At 32.0% G+C, this 24,629-nt stretch overlaps 2 protein-coding genes across 6 annotated transcripts in view; both read right to left on the bottom strand.

Annotated features, from left to right (window-relative positions):
• Nucleotides 1–24,629, bottom strand: part of LOC142329025 (uncharacterized) — a 153,900-nt gene that overhangs the window by 61,151 nt on the left and 68,120 nt on the right. The window contains exon 4 of one of the 5 annotated variants that reach the window (XR_012757409.1): nucleotides 21,064–21,175. The exons of the other annotated variants lie outside the window; for them this stretch is intronic. The gene's annotated coding sequence lies outside the window, so the exon portion shown is untranslated. Of the gene's footprint in view, nucleotides 1–21,063; nucleotides 21,176–24,629 lie in introns of those variants that run through there. 5 annotated transcript variants of the gene reach the window in all.
• LOC142329223 (ATP-dependent DNA helicase PIF6-like) lies at nucleotides 17,673–18,485 on the bottom strand. The gene has a single exon (XM_075373626.1). It carries the CDS (start codon nucleotides 18,483–18,485, stop codon nucleotides 17,673–17,675), a length of 813 nt encoding a protein of 270 aa, XP_075229741.1.

The raw sequence follows: 24,629 nt of genomic DNA, 5'->3' as shown, positions 1-24,629 counted from the left end.
TAATGAGGTATTTTTTCCTCTGATTAAAAAGCTGAATAATTTTTCAGCTATTTTTTATCTTTGTTATTATTACTTATTTCTATTTCATTTTACTGAATTTAATAAAAAAGGAAAGGAACTATTATTATAGGATATATATATATATATATAAGTATTACAAACTAATTGGGAGAATATTCAATTTAGTAAATTAATAAAAAATTAAATCTTATTACTGTATTTCTTGTAAACGAATTCTGCTTTTAATGAATATAGATTTATTTCATCAGTCGTACAAAAATGAAGTATATTATAAAAACCTTCTGCTTAAAAGGATATTGAATGGATAGAAAATAAAACGCAATGGAAATTTTCCGAAATATTTACATAACTGCGGTAGAAAACATTAAATATATTCGTACCTGTATTTTCAAAAAAGAAAACGATGTCTTTATGACTGATATTCAAGCGTTATACTTTTTCTTTAAATATATACCGATCTTTCCTGCGGAGTATTTTCAAAAATTGCAACAACGACCAAAAAGAAAAATGGGAGTACCTGCTTTCCTAATTGTTCAGTGCTCAGGAATTGCTATAATACACAAAACTCTTTTTCCAGGCATAGGTAACATTTTTCGCTTCTTATTATACCTTCTTTCAGTTGTCTCTATTGCATACGGAGCATATGTATGGCCAAAATTACTAGAAAACATGAAATATTTTAATGACTCTTTGAAGACTGTGGGAAATAATAATTGCAAAAGGTTAAAATACCGAGGACGATATTTCATATGCTTAGCAATAATGAACAGTATTTCTTTCGCTATTCTCCCATTCATTAAACTATCGAGTACCAATTTGTTACCTTATACGTTATTAACAATCCTAGCCGTAGCTACGGATCTTTATGACGGGATAATGTTGTACGCTGCTAAGGAATTATTAGATATGTACAATGATTTTACGAATTCGGTATCAAACTACTGCAAACAGATCTACTTTAAAAATCCGCACAAACATAATCCAGCATCAGATGAAAGAAAACGGATAAATGGATATTTACAGTTGCATGAGAAATTCTCTAAAACTATGGAAGTGTTTAATGCAATCTACGGCTATTACGTAATAGTTTTATTCTTCCGTTACGGAATTTCAGTAATTGCAGTATTAGTAGAAATGTATACTATGAAATGTGTGCCACATCTCAAAATAAAAATTTTTCGGAAAGTTTTAATTTTGTTGAAGATTTATCTGCTAACAGACACAGGAACCAGATTTTCTAATTCGGTAAGTTTTTTTATTATGAGAAATTACTACTTATTTATACAATTATTATTTCTGAAATTAAGAAAATTGTGTCTCCATTCACTGTAATATTTGATTTGACCAAACAACGGAAGCCTATACAACCATCGCAGTTTTCTAGATATGAAACAAATTGTGAAATAAGGTTACTGTTCATGGCGTAGATGAAACCAGAATGCGTAGCTTGTTAAACGCATGGATCTACAGATAAGAATATCCTATTAGTTAGAACCCAATTTTGTCCGTGGATAATACTGTAGTGCGGTTATCGTTAAAATATTTTTGGTTTTTTCGGGCAACGAAATAAATATAAAAAGGAAGAAGGTCGGAATAACGATAAGAAGCCACTTCGATCTTCATTCTCAGCAAATTTGATAAAATGAATTATTAATGCAATATGTAAGATTGCGTAAAGGTACAAAAATGTTACCTAAAGGTATTTTTTATCCAAATTTTCAACCTAAACCTAACTAATATCAAATAACTTCAATATTAGGTGGATTTAAATGAATATTTTTATAACAGAATCTAACAAATCAGTGAATGGAGAAAAGTTAACATAGTTTAGGTTTTATTTTTATGTTTTTTTTTTAGTTCATCAGTTTTTATCCCCTCCACCCATGGAGCCAGACCCGACACCAAGCATCAACACAGATCCAGGGAGTTTCATCGCCACAAACTGCCTAGTCGAGAACTGACGTTCCCCCAGACAGCCGGGACTCTGTCTTCAATTAATCTTCATGCTTCTACTGAAGGGACCATGTAGAAATTCCCCCACCGGTACTCTGGTCTTGACACCACGCCTAAAGTGAGAAACTCCAAAGCAATCCCCCACCGGGACAATAGTCTTTCTTTGCCCCCCTCGTCAAAGTTCAATCGGACCACTAAGAGAGTCCCGGTCCAATCACAGGCAGCGGGATACATAAGAAGCCAACCCCTCCTGGTCAGGGCTGTTCCAACCCAGGTCTTCCACAAAACACAGGAAAAACACCTCATTATTTGGTCTTAGTCCTGCATCCGCGACCACCGAGTGATTGCTGCCGAAAATTACAAAGGGTACATTTGGCCTCCGGTGGGCAATCCTTACGTAGACGCTCCGCAATCCCACAGTTGAAGTAATGTCCTCGCCTATTGGTACCGCCTCAGGACCCAACTCGGGGCCCAATTCCCCAACATCTATAGCAACGTTCCTCAGCTGACCTCCTTGAAACCCAGCAAGACACTCATCCAATGCGGATGCGGCCATCCTTCAGCAATTTATTCATGAGCGGAGACAGAAAAGCCACCGTCGCCGCTTGTGTATCCTTAATTGAGGGCCTCAAGGAGAGGAAATCTATCGTCACTGAGACTCCGTCTCAGTCTTGTGGATACCACGCACTGAATTCACCTCAGAGGTAAGGGTACGTCCTTTATGAGCAAGTTAACACGTTGAACGGTCCTACCGGCCGTAACTGTCGTGCCCTCCATCTTGTCCAAAATTTGTCAGTCATCAGCCAGGTCTAGATCGGGATGCCACCTATGTAAATGCCTCGGCAGGCATTTGCATCAGAAATCAAACTTTGCCTTCACGTAGGCCTCAAATAGACATGTTCACATCCAACTAAACATGATTTCCTCAAACTAAGAAATCGAAACCGTGGAAGCGCGGACCCCGCGCCTAGTCCAAATTTGACAGCAACGTTCGTGGCTGTGAATGCCTCAGAAAACAAACGAGTTAAAAGTTAAGTCAGTGCTACACTCATACCAATCAAAATTATTATAATTAGTTTTACGCAAAATAGAATTTCAGACCTACAACCAAATAAATCGAACAAATTAAGTCACCTAAAAAGGAGAACGTAACCTCATGGCATTCTCACCCAACAACAACCGAGCTGATTCCATCAAGCGATTGTCAGATATTCCTTTCCCTCCGATAAGTCCACCAACACGAAATAAATCGGTCCGCGTACGTCTACTGACCCACCGGCCAAATTCATCGCAGGGGTATTGCCAGCAACAACCTGACCAGCCCCCAGTGAGCCCGACAGAATCATCAGGCCCGCCCACGGCATCTCCTCCAACAACGCCAATAATGGCGAATAATGGCGCCATTATTCGCCATTATTGGTCACGTTATTGGGCCAACAACGGTGGCCAAATAATCTATCACTCGTGCCAGGTCGACCACCCACGCAAGGCCATCAGCTCCAATGACATTCTCCAGTACGACAGTGGACATAAATATTTCCTTGGGCCATCTCTGAAGGATCAACCGCGGAATTCGCTATTAACAACCCTACTCTCCAATGCCTTCTGCGCATCTATCCCAGGAGTACCTCTATCCGTCGTTTGAGTGGCCACATCAGCCCGCTGCAGGAGGCTGAATATCCCCCTCAAGCGGCTTGGCACCAACATCGCCTCCAGAGACTGAAACCGATCATCTGCAACTCTCTGACACTGCCGAATTGATGCCCCTCCCTTCTTCCTGTCTCGATGTTTACTCATTAGCCGCTCCGCATGCCTGATCTCTTCGACCGCCATTTCCCCAAGACTGTCACCTTCACAACTCTCTGACTCAACCTCATGGACGATAACCCGGGAAGCCTCCCCCCAACCGGAGTAAAAACCTCCGGGGGTACATCACCGGGCTGATCTAGTTCAGCTATAGTCCGAAAAAAAAACAAAGTACAAATAAACGAATCAGTTAATTAATTTAAATCAGTCAATGATTCAAAGTAATTCAATCAACCGAGTGTCCCATTAACAATAATATCCGGAAGACACAAAAAAACTAAAGTCTGTAGTATAATAAAAACCTCAAACTCAAAACAATAAAACAAAACTTCTGGAATACAAAACTGCAAAACTGATTGAATTTATTTCTCAAAATTTCCCTGCTTGAAACAGCTGATAGAAAAATTTTAATTTTTCTAAGTCTATAACATGTAAAGTTCGAGTTAGGAAACTTCATAACTCGAACGTAAACAAACCGAAAAAATTAATATAACCAGCTGCTGGATAACTAATCAACAAGCCTTAGTTACCCTAAGCCAATGTATTAAAATAAAGTTTAATATCACTAAAAAACCACTAAATTAATCCACGAAACTCAAATAACTCCAAAACGACAGCTAATATGTAATTACAGACCAACCAGTCAATACAGGTCATTAATTAGGTCGTAAAGAAAAGTCATCAGCACGACAATAACACAAAGCAACAAAAACAAAAAAAAGCCCAAGAACGTAAAACAACTTAAGGAAACATCACAAAACAACAAACGAAACAACGAATCACAATAAGAACAACAAAAAACGTGAAAACGAAAACACAGTGGGCATCCAAAGACAGAGCAAAAACAATATGTCTGCATTCTCACAGATTTCAACCTAAGCAACATATCTTTGGTTAAAATTTTTAATTTCACTCTTCCAGAAACTAAAGGACTTACTATGAATAAAAATATTTAGTAATATTAAGAAGAGTTATCAAGACTTTATTAAATTTGTTTCTTATATAATAACAATTTGCATTAATTATACAAATGAGAATTGTTATCCTTGCAAAATAATTGTATATTACAATTATTAATGATTAATTCAAATAAAAAACAAAAAAATTTAATATTATAGAGATTTTGCAGAAAAAACAAATATTAGGCTTATTATATTTATACTGCTTTACTAAGCAATATAGTTTTTACTTAATTATAACCGACTGATATATAAATGTTTGTTTCAGACTTCACGTCTGATAAACGATCTGTACGAAATACCGACCGTTTGTTACGATTACAAACTCCAGCAGAAAGTAAGTAAAATAATTATTTTTATTTGTATTCATAATATTCAACCAAAAAAATAGTTCATGTATAAAAGTATAATGAAGGGACAGAAAGTAAAAGGAGTAAAGCAAAATGTTTCTTTGTAACTTGAATATAACCTATTAAAATTACTATACATTGTTAATTGACGTCAGAACAAACCCGTATCTTATGGAAACTTTAAACAACAAAACGTTTCTTTTATATATAGTTTTATCTTGTCTTGTGGTTACCGAAAAATTATGTGAGATGAAATAAAACGATTGGAGAAACAAAATGTAAAACAAAAAGCAATTTTAATATAGATCACAAAGAATGTTGAAAATTAGACGGTTCAATACACAACCATATTTTTTTTTACACATACTAGTGGAAGCATTTTGGAGTAAATGAATTAACAACTTTGCGCGAACGATGTAATGTCGTTCGTGCAAGTTGAACTTTCTAACAAAGACGAAATGGCTGCCGCTCTATTCGCATTACGAGCTACCATAACAATTACCTTATAACTTAATTCTTAAGATAATTCTTACCTTATAAAGTAATTCAAAAGCGGTAGACAATGCCAACAGTTATTTTTATTAGCCTAATATATTTTAAAAAACAAATCGATTAGCAGTGATAATCTATTCAATAAATCATCTCAAAGACTGACCGAGTGAGAGAAGTGAAAACTGAAATTTATAGCAGAACATTTGGAAAAGAAGGACAAAAATTATGGAAGCTTAAAACGTACAGTATTAATCGGAATATTAAAACCGAAATATTAAGGTTAATATATTAGAACGGGAAAAAACATCATCAAACAAACCGGACATCAGCAACAAAATCACATGCATCGAACCCAGTCACGTTTACGTGATGAGAAAGAAAACCAATAGTGTTAAAATATAATGGGATTTACTACAACTGTAATTCAGCTGAATTGTATAATTTAAGATCCACCACTTGATTTTATACAAAGTCACAAAAAACAACCTTGGACAACTTGTTGCCTTAAATTAAGGGCGTAAAAAAAGAATAATAAAAATAATCTTATTGACCTGACATAATGAACATTGATAATCTCATTATTTTTGTGTAAATTAGAGATCTTTAAATAGAATTTTTCTCTCACCCTCAGTTTTAAAGAAATGGCATTAACCCCTAAAAGATTAATATGACCAATGTATATTTACTTTAAAACGTCTAAGAATATTTGCTCGTTTTGTAGGTAGTCTCAGATACAGCTCGAATTAAGATCAAACAGAAATCAGCTAGTATATTAATACCTTATTTCTCTTTGTAATCACTAAGATATCTTGGAGAAAATTTTCAATTTGTTTATTACTTACTGCCCTAAGGTGTGGCGGAAAAAAATAATATGTGAAAGTAGGAAATGAACTTTTACTGACTAAGTACATCCCATAGCTCTGCATGACTACATCAATTTATCTACAATAAACTGGTAATTTTTTTGATTTATGGAACAACCAGAAAACTTTGGCGAGTTTCTTTAAACATTGTTCAAGCAGACAGTTCTACATTATTCAACAATGAGTTAAACAATTCATCTCTGATCAGTTCCCTTTTTAGTGGGTCGACGAAAACCCCTTTAATTTTTTCTTTATATATTTTTGAAAATTTCTAATTTATGTATAAAAATTCTTGATTGTACATCATCATAACATTAATAAACAATTTTATTAATCCCAATTAGGTATGATAGGGCGGTAAAAAGTTCTGGTTTAACAAGAGGCTGTTTTTTGTTCGTAAGAAGTTGTTCTCATTATCTTCCACTGTTTTACTACACATTTGCTAATGCTTAGATCAGCTGTCCCATTCACAAATAAAACAACGGTATTTTGCATATCTAACCGCATGCCTAATAAAAGAGCTATTATTTTTAAAACTACATATGCTTTTTATGTTTACCTTTCCCAAGAACACTTTTCCTCACCTACCGGAATTCGCGCCAAACATTTAACACGACTATTCGCGGGTTGTAATTTATACAAAAGTGAAATTTTTAGTGAATATTACGTGCATTTTGACATAAAGCAAAGAAACTTTTTTTTTTCTTTTTTTTGTGAGTCCGAAAAATGTTTTTAGAAATGCGTATCTATGCCTGCACCATACTGACTAAACCTCCTACCTCACCAACACCTCCTCACGGGTCCGGACCCGCAATTAAGCATTATCATGGCTCTGGGAGGTGCCATAGCCTATAACTACCAGGATGGGGATATGCCAGGCCCGGCCACGCCGTTCCTAGCCGCCGCACCCCAGTAGCCGGGACTCGTTCCTTAATAGACGCGTACTTAAAAGAGATTAATATAACTGGTAAAAGTTTATTGCAGTAAGTAGAAATTTTTGCTGTGTTAAATGTTTTACTAAAATAACCAAAACTTTTAATATAAAATTTTGATTAGTTCATAAAACTTTTACTTAATTTAATATTCCAGCGTGACATCAGTACTAGCGCGTTGCATTTTATACAATATTCTGACATATTTCTGATTAAATTTTAATACCTCAGAATGTATGAAATTTTCGTGAAATTTGTTAACAACATATTACGCACAAGGAACAAATTAAGAAACACAAAAAAAATTTAAAAAGATCATTTTTGTGCTTATAACAATAAAAATATCAAGCCCGAAGGATAATATAATAGGTTTATTTCCTACTAATTCCATAACAGATCGGTAGAGAAGGTTATTTATTACTACTGTGTACATAATCTGCCAACATGTGTACAACATTAAAAAGTTTTTTTTGATGAAATTTAAAAATTTTTCAAAAATGTAGAGCGATGAAAGAATTCTGACTTCAGATTCGTCTTCAGTATTATACAACAGATTGGTTTCACGTATTACGTGGTAAGAAACCAAACACTGTCTTTATCAGTGATATTGAACTGAATTTCTTGAAACAAATTATTTTATTTGAAACAATTATTTCAAAATCAAAGGAAAGAATATGTTTTTCACGAATACTGCGTCAAAAAAAAAGAATCTGTCAGTTATTCTAAACGGTTATCTAAAAAAAATTGTACACAGTTCACATTTCATAGCATAAAAATACAAGACACTTAATATTATTTTGTTTTTCATCGATTGTTCGATGATCAGTAAAACGATAAATAGCAAAAACAAAAGTAATTACAAAAACCGATCATTTAAAATTATTACAGACATTCAGTTTACAAGAATCAATGCAAATAACATAATATTAGGTATCACACATAAAAGTAAAAAGTTTCATTTAAAAAATGTATAATATGTTGTGTTTAACAATTTTATAATTAATTACATATATATAATTTGTATAATTTTATAATATTTTACTAATTTCAGGCGTAAAAATAATTTTATATATAGTTATATATTCAAATTGCATACATAATATTTTTATTCTTCAGTTGTTAAACAAGAAAATTTTTTTTTTTTTTTAATAATTATATTTATTACTTCCTTTGTTCTTGCCGAAGGATAAAAAATAAATACACATTATGTTTAAAAATTTTCCTTGATTCTCGGTCTATGTATTTTTGATTAGAAATAAAAATAAACATTAAAAAAAGTTTCATATTATCTGTCTCTTTTTATACTGAATTTTAAAGCGAAATTTTCCCTTCCGTGAAACTAATTTAATATTTCCCCTACCTTTAGGCATTAAGATTTATGAAAATTATCGTCCAAAAAAGGAACCTCAACTATATCTGTAAGGAGTTCAACACCATTAACACAGAGATAAATATTATAATATTGACTCCCGTTTATTTAACCAAATTATAAAAAAATAAAAATTAATGAAGATGTAGTCACCTCAATTACCGAACGAAAAAAAATTTTTGTATTACAGAAAATAATGAAACATATTTCTATGTTTTTATTTACTTTTGATATATGTTATTAATATAATTTTTTTTTTATTATTTTAGGTAACACACTTCGTTCAGCAAGTAAAACTATTTTCACCAAAAATCAGTGCAGCTGACTACTTCATCGTTGATAGACGGCTGATTGCTAATGTAAGTAAAGTATTCAGAATTTAACCATCAGGTACTACAAGTTGTACCTAATACAAATATCTAATATTAATCTGTTTGTTGCAGAAACCTAATTATTCAAAACCCTGTGATTTTATGCGTATTTTATTATTTGGTTATATTATTAACCTGGGTTTCCTTACCCCGCCGGATTCTCTAACGGTTAAACTAGCCATCGCAAAATCAATAAATTTTTGAAGTCCTGAGTTCCAAGTTTCAAATCTAGTAAACGTCAGTTGCTTCTACATGGATTCGAATGGTAGGCTGTAGATATCGGTGTTATTTGTTGGTTTTAACCCTTCATTTCTTGCTCCGCCCCATAGAGCCGGCCTGTACTAAAACATAAACACAGTTTCGGGGGGTGTCATCGCCTCAAGCCATCCGAGCAGGAAACCTGAACCCGGCTATACCATCCCCTTAAGCCCCACCCAGAAAGCCGGGACTGGATCTTAAGTACCACGCTTCTAATAAGGATATCTCAGAAGAGATCCCCCCATCTCACCGGGACTATTTGGTGGTTTGGTTTCAATTAAACACAAGTCTTCCAGAATACATTTTTTTTACCGGTAATTTTACACTTACATTGCAGCCACTACTCAGGCCTTGCAAACCGATAGCAGTAACTGTATTTGCCTTTATATACACACCCCCTGTGTAGCTTCATAACTGGTTGGAGAAAAACAAAAAATCTGGGTTTCCTTAATACTTGAAATAAACGACTTTTCTAAAGAATATTATTAGCAATATTATACTAACAGCGCTAATATATATTTAATGAGTTTTCTTTTATCCTCAATGAAAAAGATACCAATATATTTTTATTGTTATTTGCTATTTAGTATATTTATTTCACCCTGAAAAAAATCTGAAAATTGATTTAAAGATCTGATATGGGTGATGAAATCATCCATAGAAATCACATAGAAAATAACTCGAAGTTTTACTAAGAGGGTAATTTTATTTCAAACATTTAGGAATTGGCTGTGTTTAAGGATTAGGGAAATATCTTGCGTAGAAGGTAAACAGTAACCCCTATCGTTTCATTTAATCTAATCTAAGGTACCCTAGATTAAGATGGATCAATAGCAATGAATTGCATATATGATATTACTTTATATTGTAATTTTCTTTTTCTTTTGCAGTTTATCAGCGTATTTGCCAGTTACCTAATCATGGTAGTACAGTTTGCTCCAGAAGTTGCAATACTCTTTCAAAAGTAAAACTGACAAGTTGTGAAGAATAGAAAAACAAGAAATAATATAAAATAATATCACTATATAATGCAATAATTATAACAGAAACCAATTTAATTTAATATACTCGTAATATGGTTGGTACTCATCATGAAAAAAATATTCGCTACCGCACAATAAATATTAATATTACTCTGTTTGTTGAGATTAGCCACATTTTTCGTGGGGTACTAAGAAATACGTAACTTAAAACGGATTTTTTTCTTTATTGCAATTACCGGCAAAGAAAACATCATCTTTTCTCAAACTTTTTTCAGCATGAGATTTAAGATATATATTTATATATGTTTTTTTTAACTTGAAGCATTTAGCAATTATAATAAACATCATAATTTAAAAAGAATACTTTTAATAGGAACTAGGAAAATGAAGGAGGAATTGGAGAAAGAAACAGAAAAACATAATGTAATAAAGAATAATCATATACGCAACCATAAAATAAGATTAGTGTAAAAACAGCTTTAAATTTTTATAAAACTGACCAATTTCAATAATCGATGAGAAACAGAATTATCACTCACCGAATACTAATTCGTAGCGATCAAAGAATAATTATTGAGAAATTTTTTATAAAATAAAAGTTTAATCGATTAAAATATTAACAAACATTATCTTTTAGTTTTCCAGTTATCAGGATCATCTATGCCATGAGAGTAAAGCAAATAATGATACAAACTTGAATGTTTTAGTGCATTCCATTTTTTTAAAATAAGTAGCAATGTTAAGCACTAAGACATAAAATACGAATTTATTTGGAAGATGAAGTAATTTGTATGAAATACAACAAATGAATTCTTGTCAAAAACTTTCTCCTTAAAACGTTGTAATTACATAAATTACTAAAAAAGAATGGACTGCAAGGGAAGTTGCAGAATTAAAAAAAAAAAAATTTTTTTATTCAGAAGAGTTGTGTATATGCAACTTAAAAATAATTCCATATTTATAGTAATAACCGTTAGTATAATACTAACTAAAAAAAAAAAAAAAAAACATCTAAAGTATTGAAGTAATTACAACTGATTCTTTAAGAGACTAGTATTATGTGCACAATAGAAAAAATAATGTTAGGATGATATAATAATTAAATTATTTTTATTTTCCGGGTTACAATTTATTTACAAATACGAAAAATTCAGAAAATTATTTTAAAACGAAAACTTGTAATATGCACTAAATATAGAATAACACAAATGATAGATGGTAGAATAGTATAATAATATTACATAATTGGATGAAAATGACGTGTGTTTGATGAATGTATATAGAGTAGGTGTAAATGTATACCCTTTTCCACCATTCAAATAAATTGTAATTACGTTTTTTTGATAGATTTTTAGCACATGAATAATTGTGAGAAAACATTAAAATATAGAAAGTGGAAGAAGAGTTATAGCACCATATTATGTATCCTTTAATGGAACAAAAATAACATTTTTTTTTTTTAAATACAAGAAAATGTTTGAAAGCACTAGTACGGGGAATGCTAATTGATAACATTTATAAAATAAAAAAATACCCCAAAAAATGTTAAGAGACTTAGCCAATAATTTAATCATTATTATGTAATTATGCAACAGTATTAATTATATTAATGTAGATTTAGCGTTAAGTATACACATGTTGTTATCAAATGTAGTTAACATAAATAAAAAATATTAAAGTAATCAGAGTTTTTGTATTTATTCTAACTATTAGCAAACCGATAAGTAGAGTTTTTCAATCATAAGCCGAATAAATAAAATTATTTAGTTAAAAACATGCAGAGGAAAGTTCCCACAGTAATAAACCGATTATTCATTTGGAAAACAAGGCATTAAAGAAAAAAGGCATATCACCATCGATTATATTTTTAAAAATCTGAAAAAATCAATAGAAATTAGTGGTTTTGTTTACAGACGCATAAACGAAGAACAGTAAAAAGGTTTTAACACAATTTTTGAAGAGTGACAACTATTTAATTATAGAAGAAACCAAAATGCAAAATTAATTTATGATGGACAGTGAATAATGTAGATGTAAGTATAAAGGAGAGATTTTTGCCTTGAATTTCGTTAAAAAAATTTTCATAACAAACATATCAAAATTGTCATACGGCACTGAAAGGTAGAAAAACTTACAAAAACGCTAAACAACTACTCATTGCTTCAGCGTAAACTTGTTACGCATAAGAAAGCTAAATGTATTGAATTACAAGTAAAATAACTAACCAACAAGAGAAAAATATTAAAAATTAAAAAATACGACTGCCGAAAACACATTTCTGACAAATATTGCTGTTTAATATAGTATAGTTGAAGAGCGTGCGATTTACAATTTTGATATATATATATATATATATATATATATATAGAGGCTATGATACTCCCGGTAACGTAAGGAAACCAACGCGTAGTCATACATATAAATCAGTTCAGCCGTTGAGTTGCTACAGTGAAACAAATATATATACATACATACAGCCTAAATATATTACAATAATCCTATTTGGACAGCCATATAAAAACACTAGTTACATAAATAAAATTTATCAAATGATATATTTGAAAATATCTATTAGGTGAATGAGTCGTTTTTGAATAACACACATCTCGACGCTTCATTCTGAACGATTCGGAAACCTCGTATCTCATACGTGAGATGCGAGTTATTCAATAAAAGAAATCGATTATTAGTTAATTTCTCGCATCGAAGAACAAGCTTACATGATCCAACATACTGGCCGTCAAAACATCATATGATTTTTTTCGTTAAATGTCTATAAACAATAAATAACAGTAACAATAATTATAAAATAGATTAATAAATTTTACTACCGTAATTCATTCATTCAATATCGTAGCAGATCTTAAAACATAACTATTTTTCGGAACTATAAAAAAAGATTGTTTTCTTTTTTCATTTTGCAGTCCTTTATTTCAATCATAACAAATATAGCTGAACATCAACAGTGATTAAACATTATTTGTATTTTTGACTGCTATGAATTGTCTGTATTGTGTCCATCTCCGTCATTCGAACATCGTATGCTCTGCGTCGTCCACCTCATGGCAGTAGTCACAGTTTGGTGTGTGTCTCTCTTGCCGAATCTTTTTAAATAGTAACCAATAACATCCATAACCCGACATCATCTGTGTTATGTAAAAGTTCACCTCGCCATGTTGGCGATCTAGCCATGCGTCCAAATCACTTATTAACCTTCTGGTCCAGGCCGCAGCATTAGTCTCTGCCCATACTTCCTTCCACCACTGTCGGGTCATCGCCTCGGTCTCAACTCTACTACACCCTTCCGCTTTCACTTTCCTGCTATTGATCTGAAATTCTATCGGCGGGACCGACGGAAGCACACATATAGCTTCATATGACAGGGTACGATACCCTGCCACCACTCCCAACAATGCCGTTCTGTGCATTCTTCGCAGTTTATCCTTGTTTCTTTGTATTCTGATTGCATCAGCCCAAACCGGCGCCGCGTATAACGCCGCAGACACCGCCGCCGACGCAATCAGTTTCCGTTTGGAGGCCCCCGGTACTGTGTGTTCCCCGAATAATCTCCTGATGGCTTTTATGGTGAGCCCTACTTTTCTGCACACATTTTCTATATGCCCACCAAACTTGAGATTAATATCAATTTTCACCCCTAGGTATTTTGTATCCTTGACCTCAGTTATAACCTCTCCACGGATCACGACCCGAACGCCGCGCAGTCTTCTCCAACCCGTGAAGAGGATACACTTGCTTTTTGCCGGGGACACCTCCATGTTGTTGTTTATTAGCCAGTTGTCTATGAGTTGGAGGGAGCGATTTGCCCTATCCTCTACATCACCAATTTCTTTATCTTCCACCAATAGTGCAATGCCGTCAGCGTAAATGACTACGCTAACTGCTTCCGGATAAGGCAACCGAAGCACAATATCGGCAAATAGTAAATACAGTTCTAAAAATTCTAGAAATGTGTTTTTTGGCCCTATTTTTAGTTTTAACTGGGAAGAGAAACTAAGAGAGATACAGTTCTGGGACCTATTTTTTACATTTCCCAGCTCAAAAACCATAAGAAGCAATTGAATTTGCCCCTTAATTGACCTTCCCAGAATTTCAGAAAGCCTTAATTTACCCGGAGGAACTGAAACTTCTTTCACCCTGTATAACTCGCAAACGAAGCGTTTTCGGACCTATGTTTATATGAACTTTTTTCTTATTTTTAGCCTCTAGAATGAGTATCAAGGTATTGTCCTATTCTCCTGAATCACTGGTGTATATATTATACAATATAATATTTCTAAAAAAATTTGTCTTTTCAGCAGTCATTATATTTTCTTTGTTATTAATATTATATTAAAATCAATAAATTAAATAAGTCCGTCAATTCAATTATAACAATTTAACAAATTACTATAAAATATATAACACGATAAAAGTTTCAATTAAGTTTTATTGAATATATATTCTTTATCATAATAGAAAGAACAGTATTTATAAAATATTCATGAGTGAAATAAAAAACAACGGTCTAAAATGAATTAAGACTCCAAAATTAAACAGTAATATTATAATAAATAAAATTATCTTGCACAGCTCTGCGCAAGATGGCTTTTCGTTAATTTAATTTGGTGTTTATATTTTAATATTTTCAATTAATCTGGTTTAATATTGATAACCATAAATACCGCAAATAAAGAAACGTAAGCGTTCCATCTTGCAGATCACAACGAACCAAGCTTCCAACTTAATCCGTTCAAATTTTTTTGCATTAAATTGAGCGTAACTCAAGAATAACCCAGCTTATCTTCATCTCAAGATGAGGTTTAGATCTATGAGAGTACAGACGTGTTATTTTTGCTCTATCTTTGGATGCCCATTGTGTTTTCGTATTCACGTTTTTTTTTCTTGTTGTTATTCGTTGTTTCTTTTGTTGTTTTGTGATGTTTCGTTTAGTTATTATACGTCCTTGTTTTTGTTTTCATTACTTTGTGTTAGTGCTGTACTGGTGACTTATCTTTACGGCCTAATTAGGTACCTGTATGGTTTGGTTGGTCTGTAATTTCATATTAACTGTCGTTTGGAGTTATTTGCCGTTTCGTGGTTTACTATATTGTTATTTTTTTTTTTATATATTACATTTTATTTAATACTTTGGCCTGGGATAACTAAGGCTCGTTGATTAGTTACCCAGTAGTTATTTTTTTCGGTTTGTTTACGTTCGAGTTTAAATGTTTCTAATTTTTCTATCAGCTGTTTCAAGTAGGGAAATTTTGAGAAATAAATTCCCTCACGCAGTGTTGTTTTATTAATGTTTTGAACTTCTCTTTTAATGTAAATACTTCTCTTTTTTATGATTTCCAAATATTCTTGTTAATCGGACACTTGGTTGATTGAATTAATTTGAATCATTATTAACTGATTTAAATTAATTAACCGATTCTTTTATATATATTTTGTTTTTTTTTTTTTAATTATGGCTGAACAAGATCAGCCCGGGGATGTCCCCTCGAAAGGTTTTCACTCCGATTGGAAAGAGCAGATCCGGTAGGGGGAGGGCCTTCTGGGTTATCATCAATGAAGTTGAGTCGGAGAGTTGAGAGGAGCGGCTACTGAGTAAACCTCAAGAAAGGAAGAACGGAGAGTCATCGATCCGGCGGCGGCAGAGAGCTGCGGGGTGCTGGTCTTAGTCTTTGGAGGCGATGTTGGTGCCAAGCCGCTTCAGGGGGATGTTCAGCCCCCATGCAGCGGACTCTCGTGCTGTTGTGATTGTTCAACCGAAATATTTGAAGCCGGCTGAACTTATGATCCTGGCCAGAGGAGGTGGTGTCTAGCTAATAATATGGCTATTCTTCTCCGTTAGTTTTGGCAGGTTAGATCTCTAGTTAGCCAACATGTAGTTACGAATGCAGAGATTAGGAAGTGTTCCCATAACATGGTTGATATTGCTCGGATTGTGGAATTGTTCCTAGACGTGTTGCAGGATACATCTGAGGAGCCAAAGAGAACGCGGTCGACTCAGTTGGACATAGTGGATGAGGCTAAGCAAACGTATTTCATTGTTTCTGATGTGACCACTCAAACGAACGGATGATGGTACTCGTGAGATAGATGCGCGGAAGGTACTGAAGAGTGGCGTAGTTGACAGCGAATTGCCCCTGCTGATCCGTCAGAGGATGCCCAAGAAAGTATTTACGTCCACTGTGGTACTGAAGAATGTTAATCTACGGTGGAGCTGATTGCCTAGCATGGGTGGTCGACCTGGCATGGGGGACAGATTATTGGGCCACCTCGGCGTTGTTGGAGGAGATGCCCTGGGCGGGCCCAATGCTTCTATCGGGCTCACTGAGTGCTGGTCAGCTTTTTGCGGGCAATACCCCTGCGATGGATTTGGCCAGTGGGTCAGTAGACGTAAGCGGACTGAATTACTTGGTGTTAATAGACTCATCTGAGTGTGAGGAACGTTTGGTTAATCGCTTGATGGAATAAGTTCGGTTAGTGTTGAGTGAGAATGCCAATATCTGTTTTTGTGGGCCACAAAAATTCTACATTTAAAAAATGTAGAAATTGGTTTATTGATATGTGTAGATTACACTCTCGAAAAATCAGGTTGATTTCTTCAATTGTTTCCGAGAAATTAAAAAAACGGGATTTCAAAAAAATACGAAAAAAATTTTAATCCTTGAAACTCAAATAATCTGGAAATTGGTTTTGATCAATCTTTAAAATTGGTGATAGACACTCACAGTTCTCAATTTATTAAAATTTGCGCTTTGACCGTCAAATCGGAGCTGCTACGCTATCTATCTACGTATATATAAGAAGAATTCAATAAAATAACATTATTAAAAGGAAACAACTGTTTGCAATAAAAAATGAAATTAGATTACAAATATTACCCATTATACACAATACTATAATAGTATGATATGATTGGATGATACTGATGTGCGTTTAATAAATGAACGAATTTATTTCGGAGGATGCAAATGTATTCCGTTAGCGGACCCGACAGACGTTGTCCTGTACACACGTCTTTAATTCGAAAATTTCAAACTTTTTTGAATAAGCTGTAACAATCTGGACCGTTATGATGAAAATTATTAAAAAGTTATTACAATATCTAACGTCATTACATGTACATTTATCACAATTCGACCAATCGATAGCGTGCGAGTATGTGTATACTGTAGAGTGAAGTAAAATGTAGAAGCTGTGTTAAATAAAAACTTATACTTGTTTTAATTAAAGGTGAAAAACTTTACACTCAAAAGTTTACATATGTATAACATATATTTTTTTAATTTGCAAAAACTTTAATTCATTGTAATGCCATTGGATGTACAATATTTTTGGTTAATCCTTGAGGAGTATAAACGAACAAATTCGATGGTTTTGCAACTCTGGAACACGCAACATATAATTGGCCGTGAGAAAAACACGGATTTTCTAAATCTAAGCCACAAATTGTCATTGTTTGGCCTTGTGACTTATTTATAGTCATAGCAAATGCCAAGCGGATTGGAAATTGCAAACGTTTGAATGGTATAGGTGAATCTGAAGGAATCATTGGGATCCGTGGTAGAAGTACAACTTCACCTTGGAATTTTCCACTCAAAATAGTGGCTTGAATAATGTTGCCCATGATTTTTTTTATAACTAATCGCGTGCCATTACACAATTTTGGGGCATTTAAATTTCGAAGCAAAATTATAGGTGAGACAATCTTCAATCGCAAATTATGTGGTGGCATTCCAGGTAAATCTAGTGAATTTAAAAACTCTACAGGATAGTTGACGACTTCGTCAGAATCAACAACAATGTCAATCGATTTGAATGTAATTTCATTACCAGGCAATGACTGTTGTATTTTAAAATTGATGGCGTCAACATCTAAATTTTTTGCGGCTAAAATAGATCGCTCTCGTAGCCATCCATGATTAGTATAATTATGTATCAAATCTGGAAAGATACTTTTTATTAACTCATCTTTGGTAGCCACCATGTTGCAAAAATTCTCTGGAAGTCGAATGCATTGTGTATCTTCATACAATTGAATTTTACCATTGCCAATGTCTAACAATTGTTCAGAGAATCCTGACGTTAATGGATCATTTTGAAGTTGAACGCGCATATTAATAGTAAGGCATAATTTACTGACACTTCGCCATATATAAGATTCTTTCAAACATACGTTTATTTCGTCCGCATATGTCGCACGTGGAATGACTAGTAATGTTTGCCTGAAATCACCAGACAGTAGCAGTAGAGCACCACCGAAAAGCCTAGTACTATTTTTTATATCTTTCAGGAACCTGTCGAGAGCTTCAAGCGAATGCTTGTGGGCCAAATTTATTGTACCAAATTTTAGATAAAAAACGTGTAATTTTATTTTTTTGTTTTTTTTTATTTAATATTTCCAAAAAGGAATAATTTTTAATAAAAACAATTGAAAAAATTCGTTATGAAATCAATTAGCTACATAAATAAATTTGTAGGTTAGGGTGGTTGTTAATCAACGCACGTGTAAATTTGATAAAAAATTATATGAAATATACTCACTTTGATTCCGCACTAAATTCGTAAAATGTATAGTTTTTTATGCACACTTCAAAACTCTTCAACACTAATTACATTTTGATGTAATATTTTAATTAGCACACGATTTTAACACAAAATTACGAAATATTTTTCTCAATTTGATCACAGCACCAACTGTCGAGACAAACTAAAATTAAAATAGAATATTATTGAATATTCGATACTGCGATGGTTAAATATTAAGACACGTTTAACATTTAACGTGTCAAAAGTACAAACTGGATAATGTCTGACACAACACCAATAACTCAAGGTAAAAACACAAAAATACATAAAAAAAAAAAAAAAAAAAAAAAACATGTTTGAGAGAACTTTTCAGGAGCCGAAAAAAAACACGCCCGGCCACGTGTCTTCGGTTACTAAGACACGTTTAATAACAGTTTCAGCTGTTCATTTATTTGTTTACATTTTTTATTTACTTTTGTAACTTTGTGTTTTTTATGTATTTGTGTTTACCGCAGTCTGCCGGATCCAATGTAAAACATTCCAAAATCAACTACTTTTACTCAAACATTTTCCAGTGGACCAAATTGTGAATCTAAACCATTCTCGAATCCCCTTGAACACACACAAAAAATTTCATCAAAATCGGTCTAGCCGTTTAGAAGGAGTTCACTCTCATACATACGCACACAAGAAATATATATATAAAGATTTGTTGAATAGGGTAGAAAAAATGGAATAATTGATGTTAAGTACCGTATTTATTCGAGAACTGCCCGCCCACGATTTTCCGGACCGAAAATCTAAAAAAAAAATCGAGTATATACCAGTATTTTAAAGTGTAACAAAAAAAAAGATATGATAAAAAATACAAAAATATTCAGAAAGTAAAACATTTAATTCGTTCATTTAAATTACAATATTAAAACTACATTATAATTAATTACCGTAAGTACTTGTTTAGGTCAGAATCAGTAGGCCAATAAAACGAAAAAAGTTATATGTTGAAAAGAATCATTTCAATACAATTTTTAATATGGGATTTTACTTTTAATTAATCACTGTCACTGTCAATGACTCTAGAAGAGTTGCCGGTAGTCTCTACATCGCTCTGCCAAAGGTGATAGATAGTCTTCACTACCTCAAGTTCATTAGATATTCCACATTTTTTAAAACTTTTCCTTACTAATTCCGTGGAAATACCTTCCCAAGCATCTTTTATCCAAACACAAATCTGGTTAAAATCTGGACGTTAGATTCTTCCTGAAGGCGTGAGAAAGAAATTTTTATCAGCCATCCATTTATTGTACAGTTGTTTTAATGCAGATTTGAACGGTTTATTAATGCAGACATCTAGTGGTTGCAATAGATGTCAGTCCGCCTGGAGTTATTACTTGGTCTGTTACACCCTTTTTTAAAATGTCTTTCACTTTATCATTCCTATGCTCTCGATAACTATCCATTACTAGCATACCGGTATTTTTTTTAGTAAGTAAATCTCCTGATCGCTTTTGCCATACACAGGTAATAACTTCATTTACCTGTACGGTAGGAAGAGGTTTTATTTTAAAAACAATGTACGGAGGTAATTTTGATCCATCAGAAGTAATGCAAATCATAACACTTTTTTCACCTTTTTTGTTTACGGTTTTGTCAAATGACATTTCAAAATATACGGGGGTTTGATCAGCGTTTCCTATTTGAGAAGGCAAATAGTTTTATCATTTCTGGGATTTATTATGTATTTGTGAAAATGTAATATTTTTTGTTGATAAGCGTCTGGAAGTCGTTGAGAAATGGTCGTCTTTCGTCTTATTGACAAATTATTTCTTGCAAAAAATCGTTTTTGCAAAAACCAGAAGTTGTTTCTTCTTACGCCAGTCTCGAATGCAGCTTTGATCTACCTCAAATTTTCTTCCTGCCACCCGACTTCTAATTTTTTCAGCCTCTTCTATAACGCGCAGTTTTTCATTTCCTGTAAAAGATCGTAGACGCTGTCCTTTTGTACTCATTTTAATGCCGTAAATAAAATAAATAACCGTATTAAGCTTACAATAAATAATTATTCTATAATAACAGTAAAAAATAAAAAACATATGAAAAAATTAGAAGTTACTATTGAAATAAAATTTTATTTACTTTTGAAAATGTGTATATTTATATTAAATCTCCATATTTACAATTTAATTTTGGCTCCACGAATTGCACTCTCGCTTGTTTAAACGGAAAGAGCAGAAATCAGGGCGTAATCTTTACCGCTTGATAAGATACGAAACCTCTCTGAAATTGAAATAAAGAAGAGAATTCATATATTAACTTCTTTATTTTCACTAGTAGAACACGACCTGTAAGTTTGTTATATTCTTTTTGAATCACTCAGTAAAACATATGCGTATATGTTAATACATATTGTTAAACATCTGATTATTTAATATTAATTGAAAATTATTACTTAGAATCGTATTATTTTTTATGGATTTTCTACTTTAATTTCTATTTAATTTTATTTAATTATTCTCAAATTTCTGTTTCATATTATCTACATTAAATTTAACTACAAAATGACTGAAAAAGAGACCCTGACAACAACATATAGACTGAGGCATACATGCCCGGATCAGTGATAAATTGCAAAAAATTCTTATCTTTTATTTCATTACTCCTCTGATATTGTCGAACAATATTCTCCCTCAGTCGGAATTGACCATCATCTCGATTATTTAATTTTTGTTGCCAATCATTTAATCGCTCTTTGGTTAGATATAATTCTTCTGATTTAATTTGTGTACACGTTCTCTAGTTTTCAAATTTTCTGTCACTTTATATTCATCATTACCTTTTAATCATTTATTCTTTATATTAATCATTTTCTCTTAATCTTTTTATTCTTTATTTTTTTGCAATTATTTTCTTCCTGTTTATTTATTTCTGGTTTGCAAATTTTTTTTTTAATTTTTCTAATTTTTTTAACTTTTTTTTAATTAATAATATTTATTTATTAATAATTATTAACGTCTGATTAAAAAAAGTATTGAAATAAATTATAATTCATTAATAACAATAAAAAAATATTAAAAAATCACAAGTGAAATAACATATTAGTGAAATAACATTTTATGTACTTTTAAAAATGTTATATGTCAGTTAATAGGCGTACAAGGAAGGCATGTGATGTCCATATCAGATTTTTATGTTAGATAATATAATCAAATCATATAAAAAATTATGAGCGGCGATGAAACATTAATTTTATCTCATTTTATCTTTATTAAAAAAATTTGATATGGAAACCATATTACTTCCTTGACGCGTATTAAATTATATATGCACATGTTTTTTTTTTTTAAATGAAAAGTACATAAAATTTTATTTCATTAATAACTTCTGATATTTTTTTCTTTTTATTATTATTAAATTATTACTTATGGTAAAATTTTTGCAAGCAAAGATAATAATTATTAGGAATTCAATATATTTAAATTAAAAAATAAAAGTTAAAACGGAATAAATAAAGAAGTCGGATTTGAACTGATGTACCTTTAAAGATCCAAATATTTCATTAACTAAAATTTTATTTTGTTATAACTCTGGACCAATGAAAGTAAGTATATCGTTGAAAAGCTCTCGATAAAGGCTTATTATTGCGATTAAGAAAAAGGCCAAAATTCAATTTTTTTGGATTGTGAATTATGGGTTTTGAGCTAATTGTTTTGAGTTGATACATACGCGCATACGTACATAAGTACAGACGTCACGCCGAAGCTAGTATAAATGGATTTAGAATTGGTCAAAATGGATATTTCCGTTGAAATCTGAAAACCGAAATTTTTCGCGATCACAATCCTTCCTTTACTTCGTATAAAGATACAAAAAACACACTTAGTTAATTAAAGATGCCGATGTTTACTTTTATTCTTTGTTTTACGTAAGAATTGATGAAAAATGTTTATTTAAAATAATATATTAATCGTGAATTAATTATGAGGTAATGATTTTCCCTCAGCTACCTTCTATTTTGATCATTTTTACTTAAATTTATTTCATTTTATTGAAATTAATAAAAAGGTTTAGCAAGTATTATTATATTATAGCATATAAAGTATTATAGAGTAATTTGGAGAATATTCAATTTAGTAAATTAATAAAAAATTTGATCTATTACTGTATTTTATATAACCAAATTCTGCTTTTAAAGAATATAGATTTATTTCATCAGTCGTACAACAATGAAGTATATTATAAAAACCTTCTGCTTAAAAGGATATTGAATGGATAGAAAATAAAACGCAATGGAAATTTTCCGAAATATTTACATAACTGTTGTAGAAAAAATTAAATATATACGTACGTGTATTTTCAAAAAAGAAAACGATGTCTTTATGAATGATATTCAACCGTTTTACTTTTTCTTTAAATATTTACCGATCTTTCCTGCGGAGTATTTTCAAAAACTGCATCAACGACCAAAAACAAAGACGGGAGTACTTGCTTTCCTAATTGTACAATGCTCGGGAACTGTTGTAATACACAAAACTCTTTTTCCAGGCATAGGTAACATTTTTCGCGCCTTATTATACCTTCTTTCAGTTGTCTCTATTGCATACGGAGCATATGCATGGGCAAAATTTCTAGAGAACATGAAATATTTTAATGACTCTTTGAAGACTATGGGAAATAATAATTGCAAAAGGTTAAAATACCGAGGACGATACTTCTTGTTCTTATCATTAATTAACAGTATTTCTTTCGCTATTCTCCCATTCATTAAACTATCGAGTACCGATTTGTTACCTTATACGTTATTAACAATCGAAGCCGTGGCTACGGATCTTTATGACGGGATAATGTTGTACGCTGCTAAGGAATTATTAGACATGTACAATGATTTTACGAATTCAGCATCAAACTACTGCAAACAGATATATTTTAAAAATCCCCACAAAAATAATCCAACATCAAATGAAAGAAAACGGATAAATGGATATTTACAGTTGCATGAGAAATTCACTAAATGTATGGAAATGTTTAATTCAATCTACGGCTATTACATAATAATTTTATTCTTCCGTTACGGAATTTCAGTAATTGCAATATTAGTAGAAATGTATACTATGAAATCGTTGATAAATCACAAAGTAAAACTTTTTTGGCTAGTTTTACATTTGTTCAAGATTTATCTGCTGACAGACACAGGAACCAGATTTTCTAATTTGGTAAGTTTTTTTATTATAAGAAATTACTTCTTATTTATATAATTATTAGTTCTTAAATTAAGAAAATTGTTTTTCCATTCAATGCAATGCATGGTATGATATGTAGCATTTATCGGAAACCTATATAAACATCGCAGTTTTCTTGATTTGGAACCAATTGTGAAATAGGCGTAACTGTTCATGGTGTAGAAAGGAAGAAGACGGGAATAACGATAACAACCACTTCAAATTTCATCCTCAGTAAATTTAATTATTAATGCAAAATCTAAGGTTCGTAAAGGTACAAAAATGTTAATTAAAGTTTTCTTAATTCAAATTTTCAACCTAAACCTAATTAAATATCAAATAAACTCAATATTTTGAAGTATTTAATGAATATTGATGTAATAGAATCCAGCAAATGAGTGAATGAAGAAAATTTAACATAGTTTTGATAAAAATTTTTAATTTCACCCTTCCAGAAACTAAAGGACTTACTATGAATAAAAATATTCATTAATACTCAGAAGAATTACCTACAC

The sequence above is a fragment of the Lycorma delicatula genome, chromosome 8 (genome assembly GCF_047948215.1).
Source record: "Lycorma delicatula isolate Av1 chromosome 8, ASM4794821v1, whole genome shotgun sequence".
Classification (NCBI taxonomy): domain Eukaryota; kingdom Metazoa; phylum Arthropoda; class Insecta; order Hemiptera; family Fulgoridae; genus Lycorma; species Lycorma delicatula.
The sequence above is the reverse complement of the archived record's forward strand: the minus strand, read 5'-3'. Positions and strand labels throughout refer to the sequence as shown.

Excerpts from the sequence above, each read along its gene's own strand:
- LOC142329223 (XM_075373626.1), bottom strand. The coding sequence starts at position 18,485 with ATGCGCGTTCAACTTCAAAATGATCCATTAACGTCAGGATTCTCTGAA.